This window comes from Spea bombifrons, chromosome 10 (genome assembly GCF_027358695.1).
Source record: "Spea bombifrons isolate aSpeBom1 chromosome 10, aSpeBom1.2.pri, whole genome shotgun sequence".
Taxonomy (NCBI): Eukaryota; Metazoa; Chordata; class Amphibia; order Anura; family Pelobatidae; genus Spea; species Spea bombifrons.
In genome coordinates this window covers 1,923,380-1,941,935 of record NC_071096.1, presented here as the reverse complement: position 1 = coordinate 1,941,935, position 18,556 = coordinate 1,923,380, and the positions used below count along the sequence as shown (strand labels likewise).

The 18,556-nt window shown below is 39.6% G+C and overlaps 2 protein-coding genes across 4 annotated transcripts in view; one reads left to right on the top strand and one right to left on the bottom strand.

The window, feature by feature from the left end:
* The first annotated feature begins 3,080 nt into the window (after nt 1-3,080).
* LOC128466910 (vitamin D 25-hydroxylase) lies at nt 3,081-10,633 on the top strand. 3 transcript variants are annotated; one of them, XM_053448365.1, is made up of 5 exons: nt 3,081-3,099; nt 6,619-6,760; nt 8,153-8,785; nt 8,956-9,285; nt 10,073-10,633. In XM_053448365.1, the coding sequence occupies exons 2-5, from the start codon at nt 6,754-6,756 to the stop codon at nt 10,246-10,248; spliced, it is 1,146 nt and encodes a 381-aa protein (XP_053304340.1). In that variant the 5' UTR covers nt 3,081-3,099; nt 6,619-6,753; the 3' UTR covers nt 10,249-10,633. The 3 variants fall into 3 exon arrangements, with proteins under 3 accessions (XP_053304340.1, XP_053304338.1, XP_053304339.1); XM_053448363.1 differs by lacking the exon at nt 3,081-3,099 and adding an exon at nt 4,481-4,781; XM_053448364.1 differs by lacking the exon at nt 3,081-3,099 and adding an exon at nt 4,628-4,764.
* A 4,660-nt stretch (nt 10,634-15,293) lies between these two features.
* Nucleotides 15,294-18,556, bottom strand: part of PDE3B (phosphodiesterase 3B) — a 55,771-nt gene continuing 52,508 nt past the window's right edge. Inside the window, exons 13-16 of the mRNA XM_053448360.1 lie at nt 17,731-17,934; nt 16,706-16,867; nt 16,233-16,479; nt 15,294-16,020 (exon numbers count right to left, since the gene is read on the bottom strand). Coding sequence (XP_053304335.1) covers nt 15,791-16,020; nt 16,233-16,479; nt 16,706-16,867; nt 17,731-17,934 — 843 coding nt within the window. The 3' untranslated portion in view covers nt 15,294-15,790. The remainder of the gene's footprint in view (nt 16,021-16,232; nt 16,480-16,705; nt 16,868-17,730; nt 17,935-18,556) is intronic.

Below are 18,556 nucleotides of genomic sequence, written 5' to 3'. Positions count from 1 at the left end.
TTGCACCGAGATAAGAGAACGCCAAGGATAGAGCAAATTGTATTGTACTGGAATGGGACTGCACAGATCCCTGCCACCGGCATATTTAATACTATCCCTGATGATGCAGAGCTCTGGGAAATAACATCAGATGCCCATGTAACAGAACAATGGTACATGGTAGAGAACGGTTGGCAAGTCAGACTTCATGCTTCACCATGTCTGATGAGTTTGCTTGGGAGAAGCCTTTGATTTCTCTAAACGACCCAATGCTCTACCCCAACTGGTCCATGGACCTTGTTGGACCTCGGCTCCCCTGTGCCAAAGTAGTCACCTAGCTAACTAACAGCTGATGCGCAACTGCTACATGTGATATAATATGAAAAGGTGGAATGTCACATGGACCTATGCAACAGAAATCAGAAGAACCAGATGGGTCATCACAATTTTGTTAATTTTGTATGAATGTCCGGGAATGAGGGGGGATCCAAGCAAAACAAAACAAACAAAGCAGAGAGCTCAGAATTTTCATTTGCATTTCATTTCTTTCATTGCTCTCCTACTCTCGCTCTCACACTCTTACTCTCTCTCATACTCTCTCACAATCTCTCTCAATGTCTCCCTACCTTCTCCGCCGACCGCTTCCTGTCTCTTTTTCCGCATTTCCGCTTCTTCTCTTGCAACTTCTTGATCTTCTGTCTTCTTTCTTCATCTACTTCGCCCCATTATCATCTTCGTTAACCAGGCCTCCCGGAGCGCTTCTGCAAAATGGGAGGAAAAAGGGAGAGTTTGTCCCCGTGTGGCCCGCTGTGGCTCCGCCCTTTTGCAGAACAACTCCAGTAGGCCAGAATATTGCAGACAGAAAGTGAAGCGTCTCCGCACCTAGATCCATCTCCATTATTCTGGCTTCTTGGAGTTCTTCTGCAAAAGGGCGGAGCCACGGCTGACACCACGAGGACAGCTTCTCCCCAACAACTCCAATCAGTGGAGAGGGCGTGCCCAAAGGCTCTGCCCTTTTTGCTGGAGTGCTTTGGGAGGCAGAGCTGATTTCGGGGAGAATGAGAGTGTGAGAGAGTGTGAGAGAGCATGAATGAGAGTGAGTGGCAATGAATTTAATTTCAAAATGGAAAAGGCTTTCTAAACCGAAAGGGCAGGAAATCGTTTTTGGTCCACGTACACAAGTCTAGTATTTTCGGGGGGGGGGGCGTTTTGCCCATTTTCATGGTAAATTGGTAGATTTGTAGAGTTATTGGTCTCAAAGTGAAGGAGCAGATTCTCAGGGATCTGGGGTACAGGGGCAGATTCTAGAGACTATGGTGTTAAGGGGCAGCTTCTCAGGGGCAGTATGATAATGTTTGCTGTCTATATTTTCATGGATTCTTAGGCCCTCGTTGGCAAAATACTATTATTCTACTTTTAAAAGCTCGGTTACTAATGAAAAGACGGATCTTAGAATTCCATTTATTGTGAATCACTCTCCTCCGGTCTGATTGAATTATTCCCCGATTAGACGTCGAATATTGATATATTGTAGCAAACTGATTAGGACAGATCTGTTACTAATTGATGGGATTATACTGTTAGTTACTAAAAAGAGTATCGGTAAAGATTTGTTGTATTATATTGAGAAGTCTCTTTCTAGGAAAAATCATAACGCTCATAAAAAACCATAAAACCATTAAAAAATATTTATTTTCAAATGAAACTTTTTATTTGATGGCAATTTTATTATTATTTTTTTTTTTTAAACGAGATGCTGCATCTTTCTGATCTCATACACTAATTGTGAAATGAGTCAATAAGCGGAAGGCTCCTATTGGCTGCTGACTGATCGTGGAGACATTACAGCCAACGACATGCAAAAAGGGAATAGATTACCCGAAACCATCAAAAAACACTATAAAATTCTGTTTAAAAATACTTGTTTAAATATTACATACACACATTCATTTTCCTTTTTTGACTTATATTGTCTGATAGACAAAATATAATAAAAAAACAGACTTTGGTGACCATTCTAGAGTTAAAAATTCTGGAGCTTGTGCTTCCCACATTTTTTTTCTAACATATAGGAAATTTATTTAAAACGTGGCCTAACAATACCTACCTTGGTATTAAGACCTTCAGAACACGAACACATGATTGAAGTTAAGTAAACACGTGAAGGAACGTGGAGGAATGTTGGGAAGGATAATTATATTTTATATTCTTAGATTATAATTATTATCTAATTATGTAAAATGGTTCTTTTTTTCATTTTGAAAAAAGTTTGTTTTTCCGGCTAAATGTTAAGTGTGACAGTGTGTTTACAAGTGCTACAAATCCCTCATTAACTTGTGAGACCCCGTTGTCAAGTAAGAGAACATTTTAATGGCGATAACTGCGCAGGCGATCAAGAACAAAGTAACAAAGTAATAATGCCTTATTAAAGATATTGTTAATACAGCTGAGTTCCTGGGTTCCATTGGGCCCTTGATGAAGCTGGGGCCCCTATTCATGCCTCCCCCTTTGCTTTAATTGAGTGCCGCCACGCACAGTCATTCGCATTTAATTATTTGAGTTACTTTGGTAGCAAACATTAGATATGGAGTCTAATCGAACAGATTTGAAAAGGATTTATCTAAAAAACTGTAGAGGTAGCTTGGCATCCTTCCTCACCCCGAATAAATAGCAATTATTTATTTATTCTTCCTCTTACTTCCCTTCCGTCAGCCCAGTAGTGTTACATCAGGCAGGGTGTAAGCGCAAGAATGATTTCTAGGTATGTCGTAAAAAAAATGACAATGCTGGCTTTGCCTCCAGTTAGCGAAGCGACCGCATTAGCACCGTGTAACCGGCTGCCAAAAACATGTTACAGAACACAAGACAAATGAGATTCCAAAGTATTTCTTCATGCTTAAAGTTCAGAAACAGATTTTTGCAGATCAGTGAAGCAAATCACGAGTGAACTGAATGAACTAAAAGAAGTTTATCCTCTGCACGCCACGAGCGATGATTACTTCTGCACCCAGTGACACAAGCTCTAGAATGGGGGGTTCAGCATACACCTCAGTGGCACCCTAAGGATACATATGACATGTATGACTTTTTAACAGGCTTGGAGATGATGTCATCAAAACAGTAGGAGCCAGAGACTATTTAAAGTGGAAAAAACTCTTTTTCTTATAGGTTTCTATATAGTGTCACATACAGGAATGTAGCACATCACACTTATTGTTTATGGCAGTGTTAATGAAGTCCATCTTATGCTAATTAAGTCCTTTCCCCATAGACCTCATTAGTCAGAGCTTCCCTCTGGGTGATTAAGACTGAGATGTTCTATTGCTCTGAGCCATAACTGTGGCTCTTGGCTCCTAAGGAAGGGGTCAGCGTTCCAGCCCTTTACTGACATCACATCCGCTTCTGGAAACGGAAGGAAGGACAAGGAGGCTCAAAGTCACTGCAGATGATTTTAAATTAAATGTAATTTTTTTTTTATTGTGAAATAAGGCTTTGTCAATTAAATAACTAAAGTAACTAAATTGCAGCTTTTCATGTGAACATTCACGATCATCAAACCTCAAACTAATGCCAAGATAAGGGTACTGGCCCAGGGACCTAAAATTAGGGGTTACCTCCAAATTGTGTATTTTTCAGCAAAGAAAAAAAATAATTATTTATTAAATGCTGAAGATGAAGGTCAGCAAGGATTTTAGAAAAAAAAACTTAATTCTGAATGTTTCATAATTGCATTTAATATTAATATACAACCAACAGACGAAGTAGGAAACAAGATATTATTTTTTTCCTACAATCAGAAAACTTTTTATTTTTTTATGTAATTTTTTTAGACTTTGCCAAGCCCTTTTCAGGCATTTTATGTGATGTTAGGGCTGAGTGCCTGGAGCAGCCAATCTTTGTACAGATTCTATATTTTATTTTTAAAGTTTTGAAATATAGTTTTTCCCATAAATGAACTTTGTTTAGCTTCTGCAATCATACTTTGTCTTGGAAAAAGAAACAATCAGAATTTTTTTAAAAAAAATGTTTTTTTTCATGTTTGTATGAAAAAAAGGATAAAGTTTACAAATAATGTATTAAAATAAATATAACTACTTTGTATATATTTTGTCTCCAAGTAAAGGATGTTTTGTGTGCAAATGAAGCTTTTGTTTGAAGTCCACAAACTGTTACATTGTTTCTGTGGAATTCTCAGAAATGACAGCTGGGCGGAACTATGACGCAATCCAGCAGCTGTCACACAAATGGCATTGGCCAATTACAAGGCAGATGGGACCAAACTATGGACCAATTAGGGAGTGGAGGCTGAACCAGGAACTACATGTTCACACAATAAACACGTGGAAGAGTTTTTTTTTTTTAAGTTTTCAGCTGGGAGGAGGTGCTATGGAGGGTGGGCTGAGTTGGAGGGGAAAGGATGGGAGGGGGTTAAACATTAGCAAGAACAGGGGAGGGGGTGGGGGCAGCTAAGAAAGCCCCAAGTGGGGGAGGGTGGCTTTAAGATCTGGGGATGGCTAGTGACAAGGTGTGAGATGGCAGAGGGGTGGTGGTGGGAGAAGAACATGTGGCCCCTGGGGGGTCAGTGGGCTCAGGGCTTGTGGCCCCTGCCTCAGCTGGTGGCAGTTGTGACCAGCTGTGCTGTGCTGCTGCTGGCTGCCTTCATGGTCAGACACATCTTGAAACAAAGGAGACCCAAGGGCTTCCCTCCTGGCCCCACAGGTTTACCCCTCATCGGGAACATCCTTGCCCTGGCATCTGACCCCCATGTCTACATGAAGAACCAAAGTAAGGTCCACGGACAGGTATTCCTCAGTCTATCCACATACAGGACATGGGGGGGGGGTGGTTTGGACACTGGGCTCACTGCACTTTCTGTCAGATGCTAAGGGGTTAATTTGTTGGCAGGGCTGTTGTTTCTGCAGGAGGGAGGGGGTATGTACATGCCATGTCCTGTTGGCAGGGTCATTGTGTCTGTATTTGCCCCTTATTTTCATGGTGGGCATTAGATTGGAGAATGAGGGCTGGAGAATGACAGGGTGAGTGAGGGGAGAGCCCAGAGTGCCCGCTGTAGAGAGTATTTTGGGCTTTTAAATGTCCTTTGGGTTCTGAATAAATAAAAGTGTCTGACATTTAATATTATGGGCGACAGAGATCTCATTGGGAACAAAACTGAATGGCTGTTGGCGTGAGGCTGGGGGGTTTATGCGGGTAAAGGGGGCCACACTTTGTCCCTTCATTCTATAATCTGTAGGACTCTCCAAGAAATTAGGAATGGGCAGAAAGTGTGGCTTCATGCGACGTCTGAATGGTGAACTGAAAGGGTTATGCAACGTCCACGAAGACTGCAGCTCCTGCTTTATTGTACAAAATAATATAATTTACTTATCGGAGCAGCAGGGGCTCCGACGCGCTCCTTTAATTCATTACAAAATGTTCTGATTTCACAAATTACTTTAAAACGCAAAGAAAAGAAAATACATTTCGTGTTTAGAATGCAGGGGGAAAAAGTGAGTGTGTGACATCGCGTGACTGGGGAGCGTGTAATTTGAGGAGAGGGGTGTGAGATCCTAAATGTTCTCTTCTGAAGAATGTTCAGTCCACACAAAAAAAAAACAACTATTTCTATACAGCGGGGCTATTGTGACCCTGTTTTATTCGTCCACAGAGAGTTATGGGGAAGAAAATGCATATATTAGTGCTGTTTTAGATAAAATATTGATTTTATATCTGCATTTTACCCTTGTGTATTTTTATTGTTATAAGGCTTTGATTAAAACGTATTATTATTAAATGTTAGTGTTATGATTATTATTATTAGTGTATGTTATTGTTGTTATTATATGTTGAGGTTATTATTAATAATATTTATTATTATAATAATAAGAATTATTATTATTATTATTATTATTAAAGATTAGAAGCACCCACTAAAGTATCAACATTTTTAATATGTGGGGATAAAAAAAAGAATCTGGAGAGAAACAAATGTTCAGGAATAAGCGAGGATTTCCACCCATTTCCTCTGTGATCATCGGCCAACTTTTCAGAGGCTTCCACTGTTGGAGTCACCAAGTTCACATGTATCACGACTGTAATAATGTAACCAATGGACTGTGCTGTCTTAAACTGACACCCCCTGCCCAGCAAAAATGCAGATTAACTCACACTCGAGTTATATTGCTTTATGGGGTTCGGGGCTGACTTTTTTTTTTTTCATTTCTCGATAATTGTTTTTTTTGTGCCGTAGTAGGATCTACAATTTAATATTAGATCTAAAATGTTACCATCGGACCTTTAAAAAGTTGGTATTCGCAATGTGGTTTTCCTTCGAAGGAAGTAGCCTTGCCCCGTTGAGTGTTATGTGAAGTGATTAGGTACACGAAGCCCATTTCTCTGGAAGTTAATGGATGTGTGCGACTTACTGTCTAGTTGGCCGGCGTCACTTTTGGGAACTCTAGAACTCCCCGCAGAGCGTTTGGGTTCTCGGGGCAGATCCATCCTCCGTAGATGTCCTCTATCTCCATCACTCTTTGACCCTTCTTGACTCGCCATTGATAAATTCCCACCCATTATATAGAATAGAATTTACTCCAGGTGTCTAGAGTTACCGTGTTGATATATTTTTCTTTCTGCTCCCAGATATTCAGCCTGGATTTAGGAGGAATCTCTACCGTGGTCCTGAACGGATACGACTCGGTGAAAGAATGTCTTGTTCGCCAAAGTGATGTGTTTGCCGATCGACCTTCCCTTCCGTTGTTTCGCAAGTTAACCAAAATGGGGGGTAGGTTGCATCTTTTTTTTATAACTAGTTTGCTCTATAAATGACCTTATCAGTAACCAAGGCTCTGAATCTTCTCTGTTGGTGGTAAAAGAGATGAAATCAAAGGTTAAATGGTTTTATTATTATTATCTCTTATTTATATAGCGCCAACAAATACGCAGCGTTTAATACAAAAAAATAGCCTTACAAGTCCCGGTGTTTTTATTCAAAACTATTATTCAAAAGGTAAAAACTGAGATGAAATAAACAAATGCGCTTTACATACGGACACAAAGCTCAAAGTGTTCAACGTAATCGGGGAATTTAAACATCCGTTCTGAAGGAGTCTGGTGATTGCGAGCCGGTGAGTCTGACATCCATACACAGTGTAGGCAGCCTTAAAGAAGAAACATTTTCTATAAATTAAAACATTTTTTTACTTGGCTTTCCAAAAAAAGGCAAAATGTTTGAAATTGGGTGGGTAACAACAGTATTGCTCCAGAATGCCTGCGAGGAACCCTATTGTTCAAGCTGCCGTTAGTATATTGATATATAAATCTTTAGGTCTTTCCAAACACCATTTGGACCAAACCACACATCCTAAACAAAAAGTTACATGTTTTATAGAGAAGAAACTTTTAATTAAATTAAGAGAACCGATGAGTTTTTATTATTTTGATAAAATATACTAGGGATTTATTACGCCTACATTTATTACCCTGTTTTTTGGAAATATTACGGGGCGATGCGGTGTTTGTGTTCTACCAAAGGAGAACATTATGTCCCTGGTGGGACATATTAATCGGCCGGGTTCTGCCAGTAACTCCGCGATGGGCGATGACGTATCACGCGCTTTATTTTCTGTCTTCTGCCATATCCTTTCTATCTGTGGTTAATTGAAAGAACTTCTCTCTAAATGACAACAGAAGACGCTAGCAGAACCCATTAAGGATTGCCGTCGGATTTTTAACAGAAATGAACGCGCGTTCGGCCAAAATTCTGATAAATTCACGCTGTACAGATCGTTTCGTCGGTAGTACATTCAGTGTTCATCTATTAAAAACGTTATCGCTTTTAGACTTTAGGAATCTCACAGAAAAGCCAAAACAACATTTATTTTATTAGAATTACGACTAACAGAATTATTGATCCGAAGGCAGTGTTTGTTCCGGATACTGGAACAGAATGGGCAGAATATCTAAAATTCCTTCTCTTCTGTATCTGCGCAATAGGCCAACTTCCCCCCATTATGTGAGATGCTTGAAAACGATGAAATAAAACAGATATTTAATAAATATAAAAAGTGATCTTTATTGGAGACAGCTGTTAGAATGAACATTGTTGCCACTGTCTTTGGAAGATGTTACTTTGTAATCTTCAAAAACTAATAAAGCTTTCTATATACGCCTTTAGGTCTTCTCAATGCCAAATATGGTCGTTGTTGGACGGAACATCGGAAGTTGGCCGTGAGTTGTTTCCGGAACTTTGGCTACGGTCAAAAGTCGTTTGAGAATAAGATCACCGAAGAGTCGTTGTTCTTCCTCGACGCAGTTGACACCTACAAGGGCAAAGCCTTCGACCCCAAGCACTTAATCACTATAGCCGTCTCGAACGTCTCCAACTTGATCATATTTGGGGAAAGGTTTCGATACGACGACAATGAGTTCCTGCACATGATCGAGATATTCAGTGAAAATATCGAACTGGCCACCAGCGCCTGGGTCTTCCTGTACAACGCGTTTCCCGTGATAGGAATTCTCCCGTTCGGAAAACACCAGCAGCTTTTCCGGAACGCGGCGGAGGTCTACGACTTTCTCCTCCAAATCATCGAGCGCTTCTCCGCGAACCGTAAACCGCAGTCGCCCCGTCACCTCATAGATGCGTACATGGATGAGATGGAGAGGAACCGGTCTGACCCAGACAGCACGTACTCCACAGAAAACCTCATCTTCTCCGTCGGGGAGCTCATAATCGCCGGGACGGAAACCACCACCAATGTCCTAAGATGGGCTATTTTGTTTATGGCTCTTTATCCCAACATCCAAGGTGAGACAAAACATCTGAGGTGCCTACAAATGAGTCTGGTTTATGGGGGCAGAGAAAAGGCAATAGAACCTCCGAATCTGCCCTAGAAGTTCTAATAGTACGACGTCCGTACCTCGCCTCCAATTGCGTCCTAAATTGTATTCCCTAACCCCTTTCTCTCTGTTCAATAGGACAGGTACAGAAGGAAATAGACTTAGTTATTGGACCAAACAGGAGCCCGACGTTTGATGAACGATCTCAGATGCCCTACACCGAGGCAGTGCTTCACGAGATCTTAAGGTTCTGCAACATCGCGCCACTGGGGATCTTTCACGCCACTTCTAGGGACACGGTTGTCCGAGGTTATTCGATCCCTGAAGGCACCACCGTGATCACCAACCTCTACTCTGTGCATTTCGATGAAAAGTATTGGGTCGACCCAGAAATCTTTTACCCAGAGAGGTTTTTGGATAGCAGCGGACAGTTTGTCAAGAAAGAAGCTTTTGTTCCTTTTTCATTAGGTAAGAAATTCACTTTTATTTTTAGACAACCCTTGTTTCCTGATCATTCCTTTTGGAGTAAACATTTTTTTTTAATGAATGAACGAGTGAATGAATTCATAATGAATATTCAGAGGTTTCTCATTTGTTTCGTTGGGGGTCCCTCCTTATTTTCAGAGATTTTTATGAATGCACAAATTTAGGTAAAATTTGTACAAATCGGTATGCTCAACACTACTGTTCACCAAAACCTGATTTTTTTTTTTAATATATTTCTATATATATAATGTGTGTGTGTGTGTGTGTGTGTGTATATATATATATATAATGTATATTATACTCCGAGCATCCCCTGATATTTCTTTTATTCAATAATCCTCTTCTCCTTGACCCCACATTGAGGACATTTAACTCTACCCCATTCCTAACATCCCTCCTTCTATCTTTGCATGCCTTTTCTCGCCATTCATTATAACCCCGGGCCCGTGATTTAATACAACGTATACTTGTTGCAGCTGCAGTGTTTTCTTGTATCTATCTATCTATCTATCGATCGAACTGCTGCTACAACAAGTTGTTCTATAAGAACTAGAATACATAGTGTCAGATTTGCCACGTTACGAGATCTGTAGGCTGCCGGCGGCACAAAAGCTTGACGTCTGTAATTTGCCCGTAGAACCGTCTACTAACGGAGTCCGGGGTGAAATTGTAGAATTTTAGCAAGACCCTTTATATTTGTAGATAGATCGTTTATAATGGCAGATATGTGAGCTTTGCAACGTCAGTATTGTCGTTCTTTTGCATCTAGGTCGAAGACACTGCCTCGGGGAGCAGCTGGCCCGCATGGAGATGTTCCTCTTCTTCACCTCTTTACTCCAACGCTTCCACCTCCATTTCCCCAATGGGTTTGTGCCAAATCTCAAACCAAAACTGGGCATGACCCTCCAGCCCTATCCATACCCCATCTGTGCCGAAAGACGATAAGACTGAAAAGCTCAAAGATGGCCGGAGTCCGCGATGAGACGGAATGGGCTCGTTCGGTGAAACTCTACCTCGCTAGGACTTAAAACATCGATTTCTTTAGCTAAGGATCCAAACTAATATTTTGCCAAATATCTAAATATATCGAGGGGTTGTGTGGTGGAAAAAAAAATATTAAATATACATTTTCCCGTTTATATGGGATGGGGATAGATGGCGTGGGCTGGGCTTTTTTTTTTTTTTTTTTGGCCTTTTTTTTTATCCACATAAGAACCAAGGTTTCTATATTATGTAATACGGTGGGAATTAGTTGTTCTTTTTATATTTATAAGTATATATTTTATATTAAAAAATAACTAGTTATTTCCTAATTTTAATGTTTCATGCAATAAAAAATATATATATATTTAAAAGGTTTTTGTCATAAATGGGTTTGTCGCTTTTTGGTGGAAATTAAACAGTTTTTAATTTAGTAAAAAAAAAATGTCATTCTAAAATTAACAGTTAATTGACTTGGCATAATATTGTATTTTATTACAAACGGTTCCAGGGGTCACCTGTTGCCTGCTTAGAAATTAAGATACCCCGACATTGAAACAATGTTAATAAACCCCCTTTATCTGCAGAGCTGGAGCCGCCATCGCTGTCAGTCATGTGATATTTTGGGTTTTCCCGGCTCAAACACCACACTGAGCTGATGCTTTATGGCAATGCTAATGAAGTCCTTTCCTCCATAGACATTCATTAGTCAGAGAGTCCATCTGGGTGATTAAGACCAAGCCATTCTATTGTTCCCCACAGGCAGTATGATAAGGAGTCGGGGTGTTTAGTAGATCGGGGCTCAGATAACAGAGCGAGAATCATACAAATGTCTTATATGCAGCTGCCTGAAAACATTACGGGGCAAAAACTACAACCGGGAAAAAAAAAGAAAACAGTGCAGGGTTCCCTTTTAGGGACGGTCACCCCAAATCAGAAGATTCTCCTCCCGACAGCTTTTACCCTACGATTAATGATTTTGAATGCTTTGGTAATAATACCATTCAGAGGCACGATGGTAATGGGAATATCTGGACGTTTTGCAGAGTTTTTGTTCTTGTTCCCCGGGTTGGATCGTACGAAGAGACTTCAGTAACAACCTGAAACAGGCAACAAATCAAACAAAGAAATCAAAATGTCTCCGCACATCTATTCCGAAGAGCAAAGCTCACAAAATACAACGTTCTGAGATCCCATTAGAAAATTGGCTTTTATAATTTACCCTGTAATGATGCTCGGTTGAATTAAAAAGAAAAAAAAAAATGCTAAATTGCCATTTGAGGCATCGCTGAGTCGGCAGATAAACCAGGTGATGATGTAATGGGGTTTTATGTTGGTAAAAACAAACAATGTGCCAGGTTTACTCAGCCGGCACCTGCCAAGGAGAGATCCGTCGGCTCTGAGCATAAAATGATCAATGAGATCTGCGTTAAAGGCACAGAACGCGGGGAAATGCATGAATCATCTTTTATGTTAAAAAAAATTAAAAAAGTATGTATTTAATAATAAAGCGGGTGGTGAGTGCTTGTGTAATAGACGACCCCCAACCTCAAACAGTACTTACTTGGACAGAGTTGTTACTGCCGGACGGAAAATCTTTTTATTCTTAGTATCCAATTAAAATTAAGCTTAAAAAAATATTGCTCTGGTTTTTTGGGTTTTTTTTTTTTTTTACCCCAGTTGTAGTTTTTGCCCCATAATGTTTTCAGGCAGCTGCATATTAGCTATTTGTATGCGTTATCACTCTATTATCTGAGCCCAGTCTAGAAAGGCTCAGTCTTAATCCCCCAGTCGGACTCTCTGACTAATTAAAGTCTATGGAGGAACAGACTTCATTAGCATTCGGGAAACTCACCCAAATATCAAGCTCTGCAGATAAAGGGGGGGTTTAGAAATGCCGGAAAATTATTTTTCTCGTGCCCCCCCCCCTTTAATATATAGATTTTCAGTATTGTGTGGTACAGGCAGGCAAAGAAAAGGCATTTAGCCCAATGAATGTAAAAGATGGAATAAAGTTACTCTCACATACGTCACCGACTGATTTCAGTAGAATCTGAAGACCATTGTGACAGCTGGAGAAAAAAAAGTGGCCATCCCAAATCAATTTCGGCATAAATATTTATATCTGGAGGATGAATGCCTGCCTGCTGTTACTCTTCTCCTGGCACGGCCAACAAACGCACGCCGATGAATAGGAGTCTCGAGTGACCGGGAAAGTCTTCATCTCTGCAGAGAGACCACGGAGGGCCCTTGAAGTGACGCAACTTTAATTCTAGAATCCCCCCCAAGATTAAAACCATCACGGGTAAAACCCACATTTGCTCACTTATTACTGAACATTGGTGAGATTGGAAAACTAAACCCAAAGACTTACGAGACATTACGAGAAGTTGTAGTAAATAAAAGAATGAGGGTTATGTGTATATATATGGTGCTGGTTGGACCATACCATCTGGTTGGACCATACCATTGTTCACAATGGTGATAAACCTTGAACAAACCTTTAAGTAGATTCCCTGTGAGCAAATTCACAGGGCATGAGCTAAATCTGGGATTAATATAGATGTTAGCCCAAACCACTTAAATACGTTTAACCCTTTCAATATCCTCACATTATGAAACGCTAAATGAATGCAAACCGATGTGCTCTTGTGGGAAGAGCCTCATCCACCCGTTAGAACCGGTTAAACACGTATTATTAATCAAAAAAAAAAAATCAATTTATTAATGAATGTTTTATCAGAAAGGTCTAGAACCCCATCCATCTGCAAACACGAGATTCATTCACCGAAGCTGAAACAAATAATGGAATGTAAGAATCCGCAATCCGTCAAAGTCCGTTTAAAATGGTTACATTTTATTACCGGTAGAAAGTTTTTGGGAGCTTATAACACATCGTGTGGGTTGGGGGGGCAGCAGTGATTGAGGCAGCGGGGGGGCATTTGGCACAGAATATTCTAATAAAAAAAAAAAAAAAAAAGGTGTTTTAGTTAATTATCAAACCGGGTTTTACCAAAACGTCAAACGTTAAAGTGTGTAAATACCTGAAACTTGTATCCGCCGGGGTGCATCACGCCTTCTCTGTCTAAAGAGCATATAGTACGGTGACCAAACGGCACCAAAAAAAAATTCACATCGTGCTCGGTAGAGATGATTTTAACCCCAGAGTATACATTTCTTATTAAAGTTCCTGGTCGGAGATTTTTTGGGGATAAATCAATATAATAATTAAAAAAAAAAAAAATGATAGGTGAAAATATTTTCCCTGTTGCTGAATTCCCTCATTGCTGAAATATTTATTTAATCGGACACGGTCAGGTCAATAAACCCCCAAAAAAGGGTAGTTTTTCAGCATATTGGCTAAGAGTCATGGGAGTTTTAGTACACAGGCTTAACAGTGATTCAGTTTACCCTTTAACGAAACAAACTTAAAAGGCTTGTAGGTTGTAAAGCTTTCATTTTTTTTTTTAATGAGTTTTTTTTAGTACTGTATCCTGCATGATGATTCTTCCGCTCTTCGATTGGGCGAAATTCATCTAGAAATATTAAATTTATGCATAATGCATGGGCTGACTTCTCACGTAACCTTAAAGGCAGAAAAAGCATTTTATAAAATGCTTAATTTTGGACAATTACTATAAGGTTAAAAGGGAATCGTTCGCTTGAAACAAAAGACATTTTGATGATACAATAAAAAAAAAAAAAAACTAAAAAGAATTGTTGGAAAAAAAAAAAAAAAAAAATCACTAAATTATTAATTCTCGTTTTCCAGAACAAATTAATTTTCAAACAACATTTCTTAAATTGGCGTCGCTCGCGCTCTCGCGTATAAAACAAATTCCAATAAAACATTTTCTGCGAAATGCTTACGACTTCGGACCAAATAGCCTTAGCGGAAAATACATTTCCGTCCTAAACTTGGACATTCTGTAGAAAAAAGGGTTTTTACCGCCATAGCAGCCAGCGGAACGATCCAATCACCTCGAACATTCTAATGGCTGCTACATCGAGAAGATCCCTTTCCACCAGAATTCTATTTTAAATCTACAGCCCCCTGCATTCTAAGACTAGGAGAATAAAGACCGGGGGTGAAATAATAGCCTCGTTACCAACCCGTCCTCTGCCTCCCACACTCTCGACCCCCAACATTAAAAAAGAAAAAAAAAGATTAACCCTTTCTGTGCAAGAGTACGGGAGCGCCTGAATGCCGCGCACCTCCAAACCCAAAAGGATTAACGTTTTTAAGCTGAAAGTGATTTTTGACGCGCGGTTTATCCGTTGGGCCGATAACTGGACGTGGGGAAGTGGTTACCTTTTTGCGACGTGTGAAATGCGGAGTTGATTATTTGGTTTAGGATAGAGCTTTATCTCTTTGAAAGTCCTTTCCAAAAACATGCATACGAGCAATAGGTTCCCTTCCAGGGGTCCCTTCCAGACGACCTTCTTTGCCCCGTTGCCCCCTTGCACGAAATGTTTTTCTCGACGACGCCGGGAAGAGATGCATGTCTCATTCCAGCTTAAAGGCTCGATCCGGACCTGCTCCATCCCATAAAATTATTATTATTTAAAAGTGTGAGAATTATGTTCGTTTCATCCGTTAACATCTGACTACTTACAAATCCTGAGTAAGAGTGGAAAAAAAAAATATATACAATCGGCTAAAATAAAAAATCCCTTCATTGCTGTAACACTTAAAACTTGCTTTCTTTTCCATTGTTTTGAGGTCTACCACAGAATCACAACTCAAAAACAAAAAAACGGGATAAAAACTTAGACACGGTATACCCGAAAAGAAAAAAAAATATCTACAGGATGAAAAACAAAAAAAAACAAAACCAAAAGCAAAGTATACACAGCAATAAAAAGAAAAAAAAATGCATCGGACAGAGATGCATTGGGGGAAATTCCATTTTTTTTTCTTTTTTTTTTTTTTAAATGGTAAATCGCTGAAATTTTAAGAAAAGTTTAGGACTAATCAGCTATTTTTTTTTTTTTTATATATCCCACAAATAAAAAAAAAAAAAAAAAAAAAAAAAAAAAGAAATAGTAGTGATTTGAAAAACCTCAGAAGGGTATCGTGTTCCTCCAACTCACAGTCTATTCAAAAAAAGCGGTGGCCACTTTGGTAACAGAAGTCAGTGTTTTTTTTGTTTTTTTATGATCGTTAAGTACCTTATTGAAAATAGGAGCTCTGTATTTCGGCAAAGGCAGCATTAGAACATGGTAAAGGTTTTACCAAATCAGGGCACAAAAGGACTTTTGCATCAAGGTGTACAATAATCAACGTCTGAATATAAAGTCTATATATCCCACGTAGTGAAAGTGCATAGAGTTGGGGGGTTAGCTGCGAGGGCAGCATGGATCCTCTCACAGTATTAAGGCCTTTCAAAGTTACAGTATGTGAAGAGCACAGAGAAAACAGGGTTATCTGCTCCCCTTTATACACTCTTAAAAAATATATATATATTATAATAATAATAATAATATTAATAATAATAAAACGTCCTCAGCATTTTTTCTCTTCGCCCGACTGCCGTTCCTCTTCTTCGTCCGCTTCCTCGATGACCTGGATCTCGTCGGATTGAGGTAACGAGGAATTCTCGTTCTGCTGTTTGTTTGTCTCTGTTTTGCTTTTGTCCTCCTCTTCGATTATTTTTTTCCAGACTTTGTGGTTCTCCCGCAGGTGGTGCATCAGAGGCGAGAACATCCGCCTTCTAGACTTCCTCCGCTGTTGTTCTAAAAAAAACAAAAACAAAAACAAAAAAACAGTAAGTCGCGGTCAAAAAGGAGCCAAAACCAAACTAAAAGACCTTTCTTTAATTAACCCCCTAATGGCAAAGCATTGTCTTCAATGGGTTTAGGGACCGCCCATTGTCCTTAAGGGGTTAAAATGTTATTCGGTGTGTCCGAGATGTTTCTGTTATATAAAAGCGAGATTTGGTACTTACTCGGACTTGCTTCATCGTCCAGGTCTTCATCTTCCGAATCCGAATCATCACCCTCCTCTTCCTCGCTTTCGATGACCTCGTCGTCTTCGTCGATCCACCTTCCCGGCAGCAAGCCGGCCGCGTCGTAGGAATTACACAGGGGTCCCACTATATGGGTTATGAAGGATTCCTGGAGTTTTGCCAACTGAGGAGAAGACCGGTCCATGAACGGGCTAATCGGAAGTCCGAGACTCGCTTCTTCATCGCCCTGGGATGTAAAAACAAACGGTTAGTAGAAAGAGAATGTGTCTTATATTTACAAAAGCTTAAAGTTTATTTACCATAAGTCAAAATTCCAACATTTTTATGAATTGTAAGAAAAAAACCCAAAAACAATGCCGTTTTCAAAAAGTTGATTGCCGCCTAGACTAAAAACATAGCTGTGACCGGGACTGCATTTCACGGTCGGACGGCTTGTTCTTTTATTCACGTACCTGTTCGTAAAATTCATTGACTATGCCCTCCGTCCACTTCAAGTGCAAGTCGCGCGTCTTTGCCGGGCCGTTGATGTCAGCCAACTTGATGCAAACTTGGCAAACCAAGAGCCGGTCGTTCTCGTTACTCCAGTCTATGCCGTTACTGTTAACGTCATTCACCTGGAAGACGGGGGGGGGGCAGAACGTCAGCGAGAAGACTTCGTAACAACGACTTGGTAACGGTTGGGGATATTAACAGCAACAGGTAAAGGTTAAAGCTCCGCGACCTCGCTTCTTGGGATAGATCCGGCTCATTGCCCATCTCGGATGTTTCCAATCTCTCTATTACTAATATATATATATATAAAGCTCAGATTGTTTGTACACCCCTTTTCTCAACGTGTCGAGGCAACAATTCACCTTGCTACATTGTAGGCAAATCCAGATGTTATATTCAGTCATGTGATCAAGAGGTTATCGTATAATCTAGTTTTCAATATGCCTTTCTTATGGTTGTTTTACAGAACTTCGACCACTGGCTGTCACAATCTAGATGCAATTTTGTAACCTGAGATTCTGATCTGGATCACATGGGTACCCACATTATATATATATATATATATATATATATATATATCTTCTCGATGTAGCAGCCATTAGAATGTTCGAGGTGATTGGATCGTTTAAAAAAATCTTTAAAAAATGCAATTTCATTTCTGTAACAGAAGTAACCACATTATATATATATATATATATATATATATATATATATATATATATATATATATATATATATATATATATAATGTGGTTACTTCTGTTACAGAAATGAAATTGCATTAATTTATTTTAATTGTTTCTCCAAGATTAAAAAGTTAGACCAGGCTTAAAGTGAACTTTAATAATAATCGTAATTATTTTCCAAATGATGATGTATATTATAATGTTTCCGAGGCCGTTATGCATATTAGAGGAAGTAAAAATAAATAAAATAAAAATGAAGAGAACTCTATTAAAGGATAAAGTAAGCGCGGGGTACGAACCTTGGCATTAAACTCCGCGAGGAAATCGAAATGCTTTTTTAGGTCCGTAGCCAGGATGGCTTCGATGACCAAGAAGCGAAAACGTTTGAACTGCACGTGATCCAGATACGAAAGAAAATTGTAATCCGACTGAGACAGGAAGAGGTTCCAGGCGGACGCCGCGTGATGATTTTCCAGGACGGATCTGTCGTTGTACAGAACGGCCTAAAACAAGATTAAAAACAGAGAGTGGAAACGCGGGGAGACATTCAGGACCGAGGCTCCTGGCTGGGCGGCTCTAATTAGGACCATTTAATGCCCCCCCCCCTCGCTGCTTCATATGAAAAAAAATTAAAAACTGGAGGTTTTCCAGTAAAGTCCATCAGAAAATTGTTTGGGAAAGGGACTGATTGTCTAAATTCAGTTTGCGATGAATGCTCGTTCCGACTGGAAGCAGAACATTTCTGGTAAAAAAAAACGTCACGATAAGTAAATTACAAGAAATGTTTCCACTAAAATTAGAGGCTGTCCGCTACCCGTCTCCCACAAATTCTAATTTCCAGGTTACGCTACGAGACTGGCACCACGCGTTCCCGATCCATGATTTAAACGGCGGACATGCGATGATGTCACATGACCCACGTGTCAACAGACCAAGAAGGAAGTGCATTAAACTATTATTATTATTATTTATTGTTTTATATAGCGGCATCATATTCCATAGCGCTGAAAAATAAATTTGTGCCACAAAAAAAAATCTTTAAAAAATCTTAATTAATCCTAAACATAAATCTCATTTGATAATTTTCATGCACTACATGTTCTGACATCATAGAATTAATAATAA

Coding starts and splice junctions, on each gene's coding strand:
- LOC128466910 (XM_053448363.1), top strand. CDS start 4,512: ATGGCAGAGGGGTGGTGGTGGGAGAAGAACATGTGGCCCCTGGGGGGT. Junction 8,786..8,955: donor TCTTTATCCCAACATCCAAG/GTGAGACAAAAC, acceptor TCTGTTCAATAG/GACAGGTACAGAAGGAAATA. Junction 9,286..10,072: donor TTTTGTTCCTTTTTCATTAG/GTAAGAAATTCA, acceptor TTTTGCATCTAG/GTCGAAGACACTGCCTCGGG.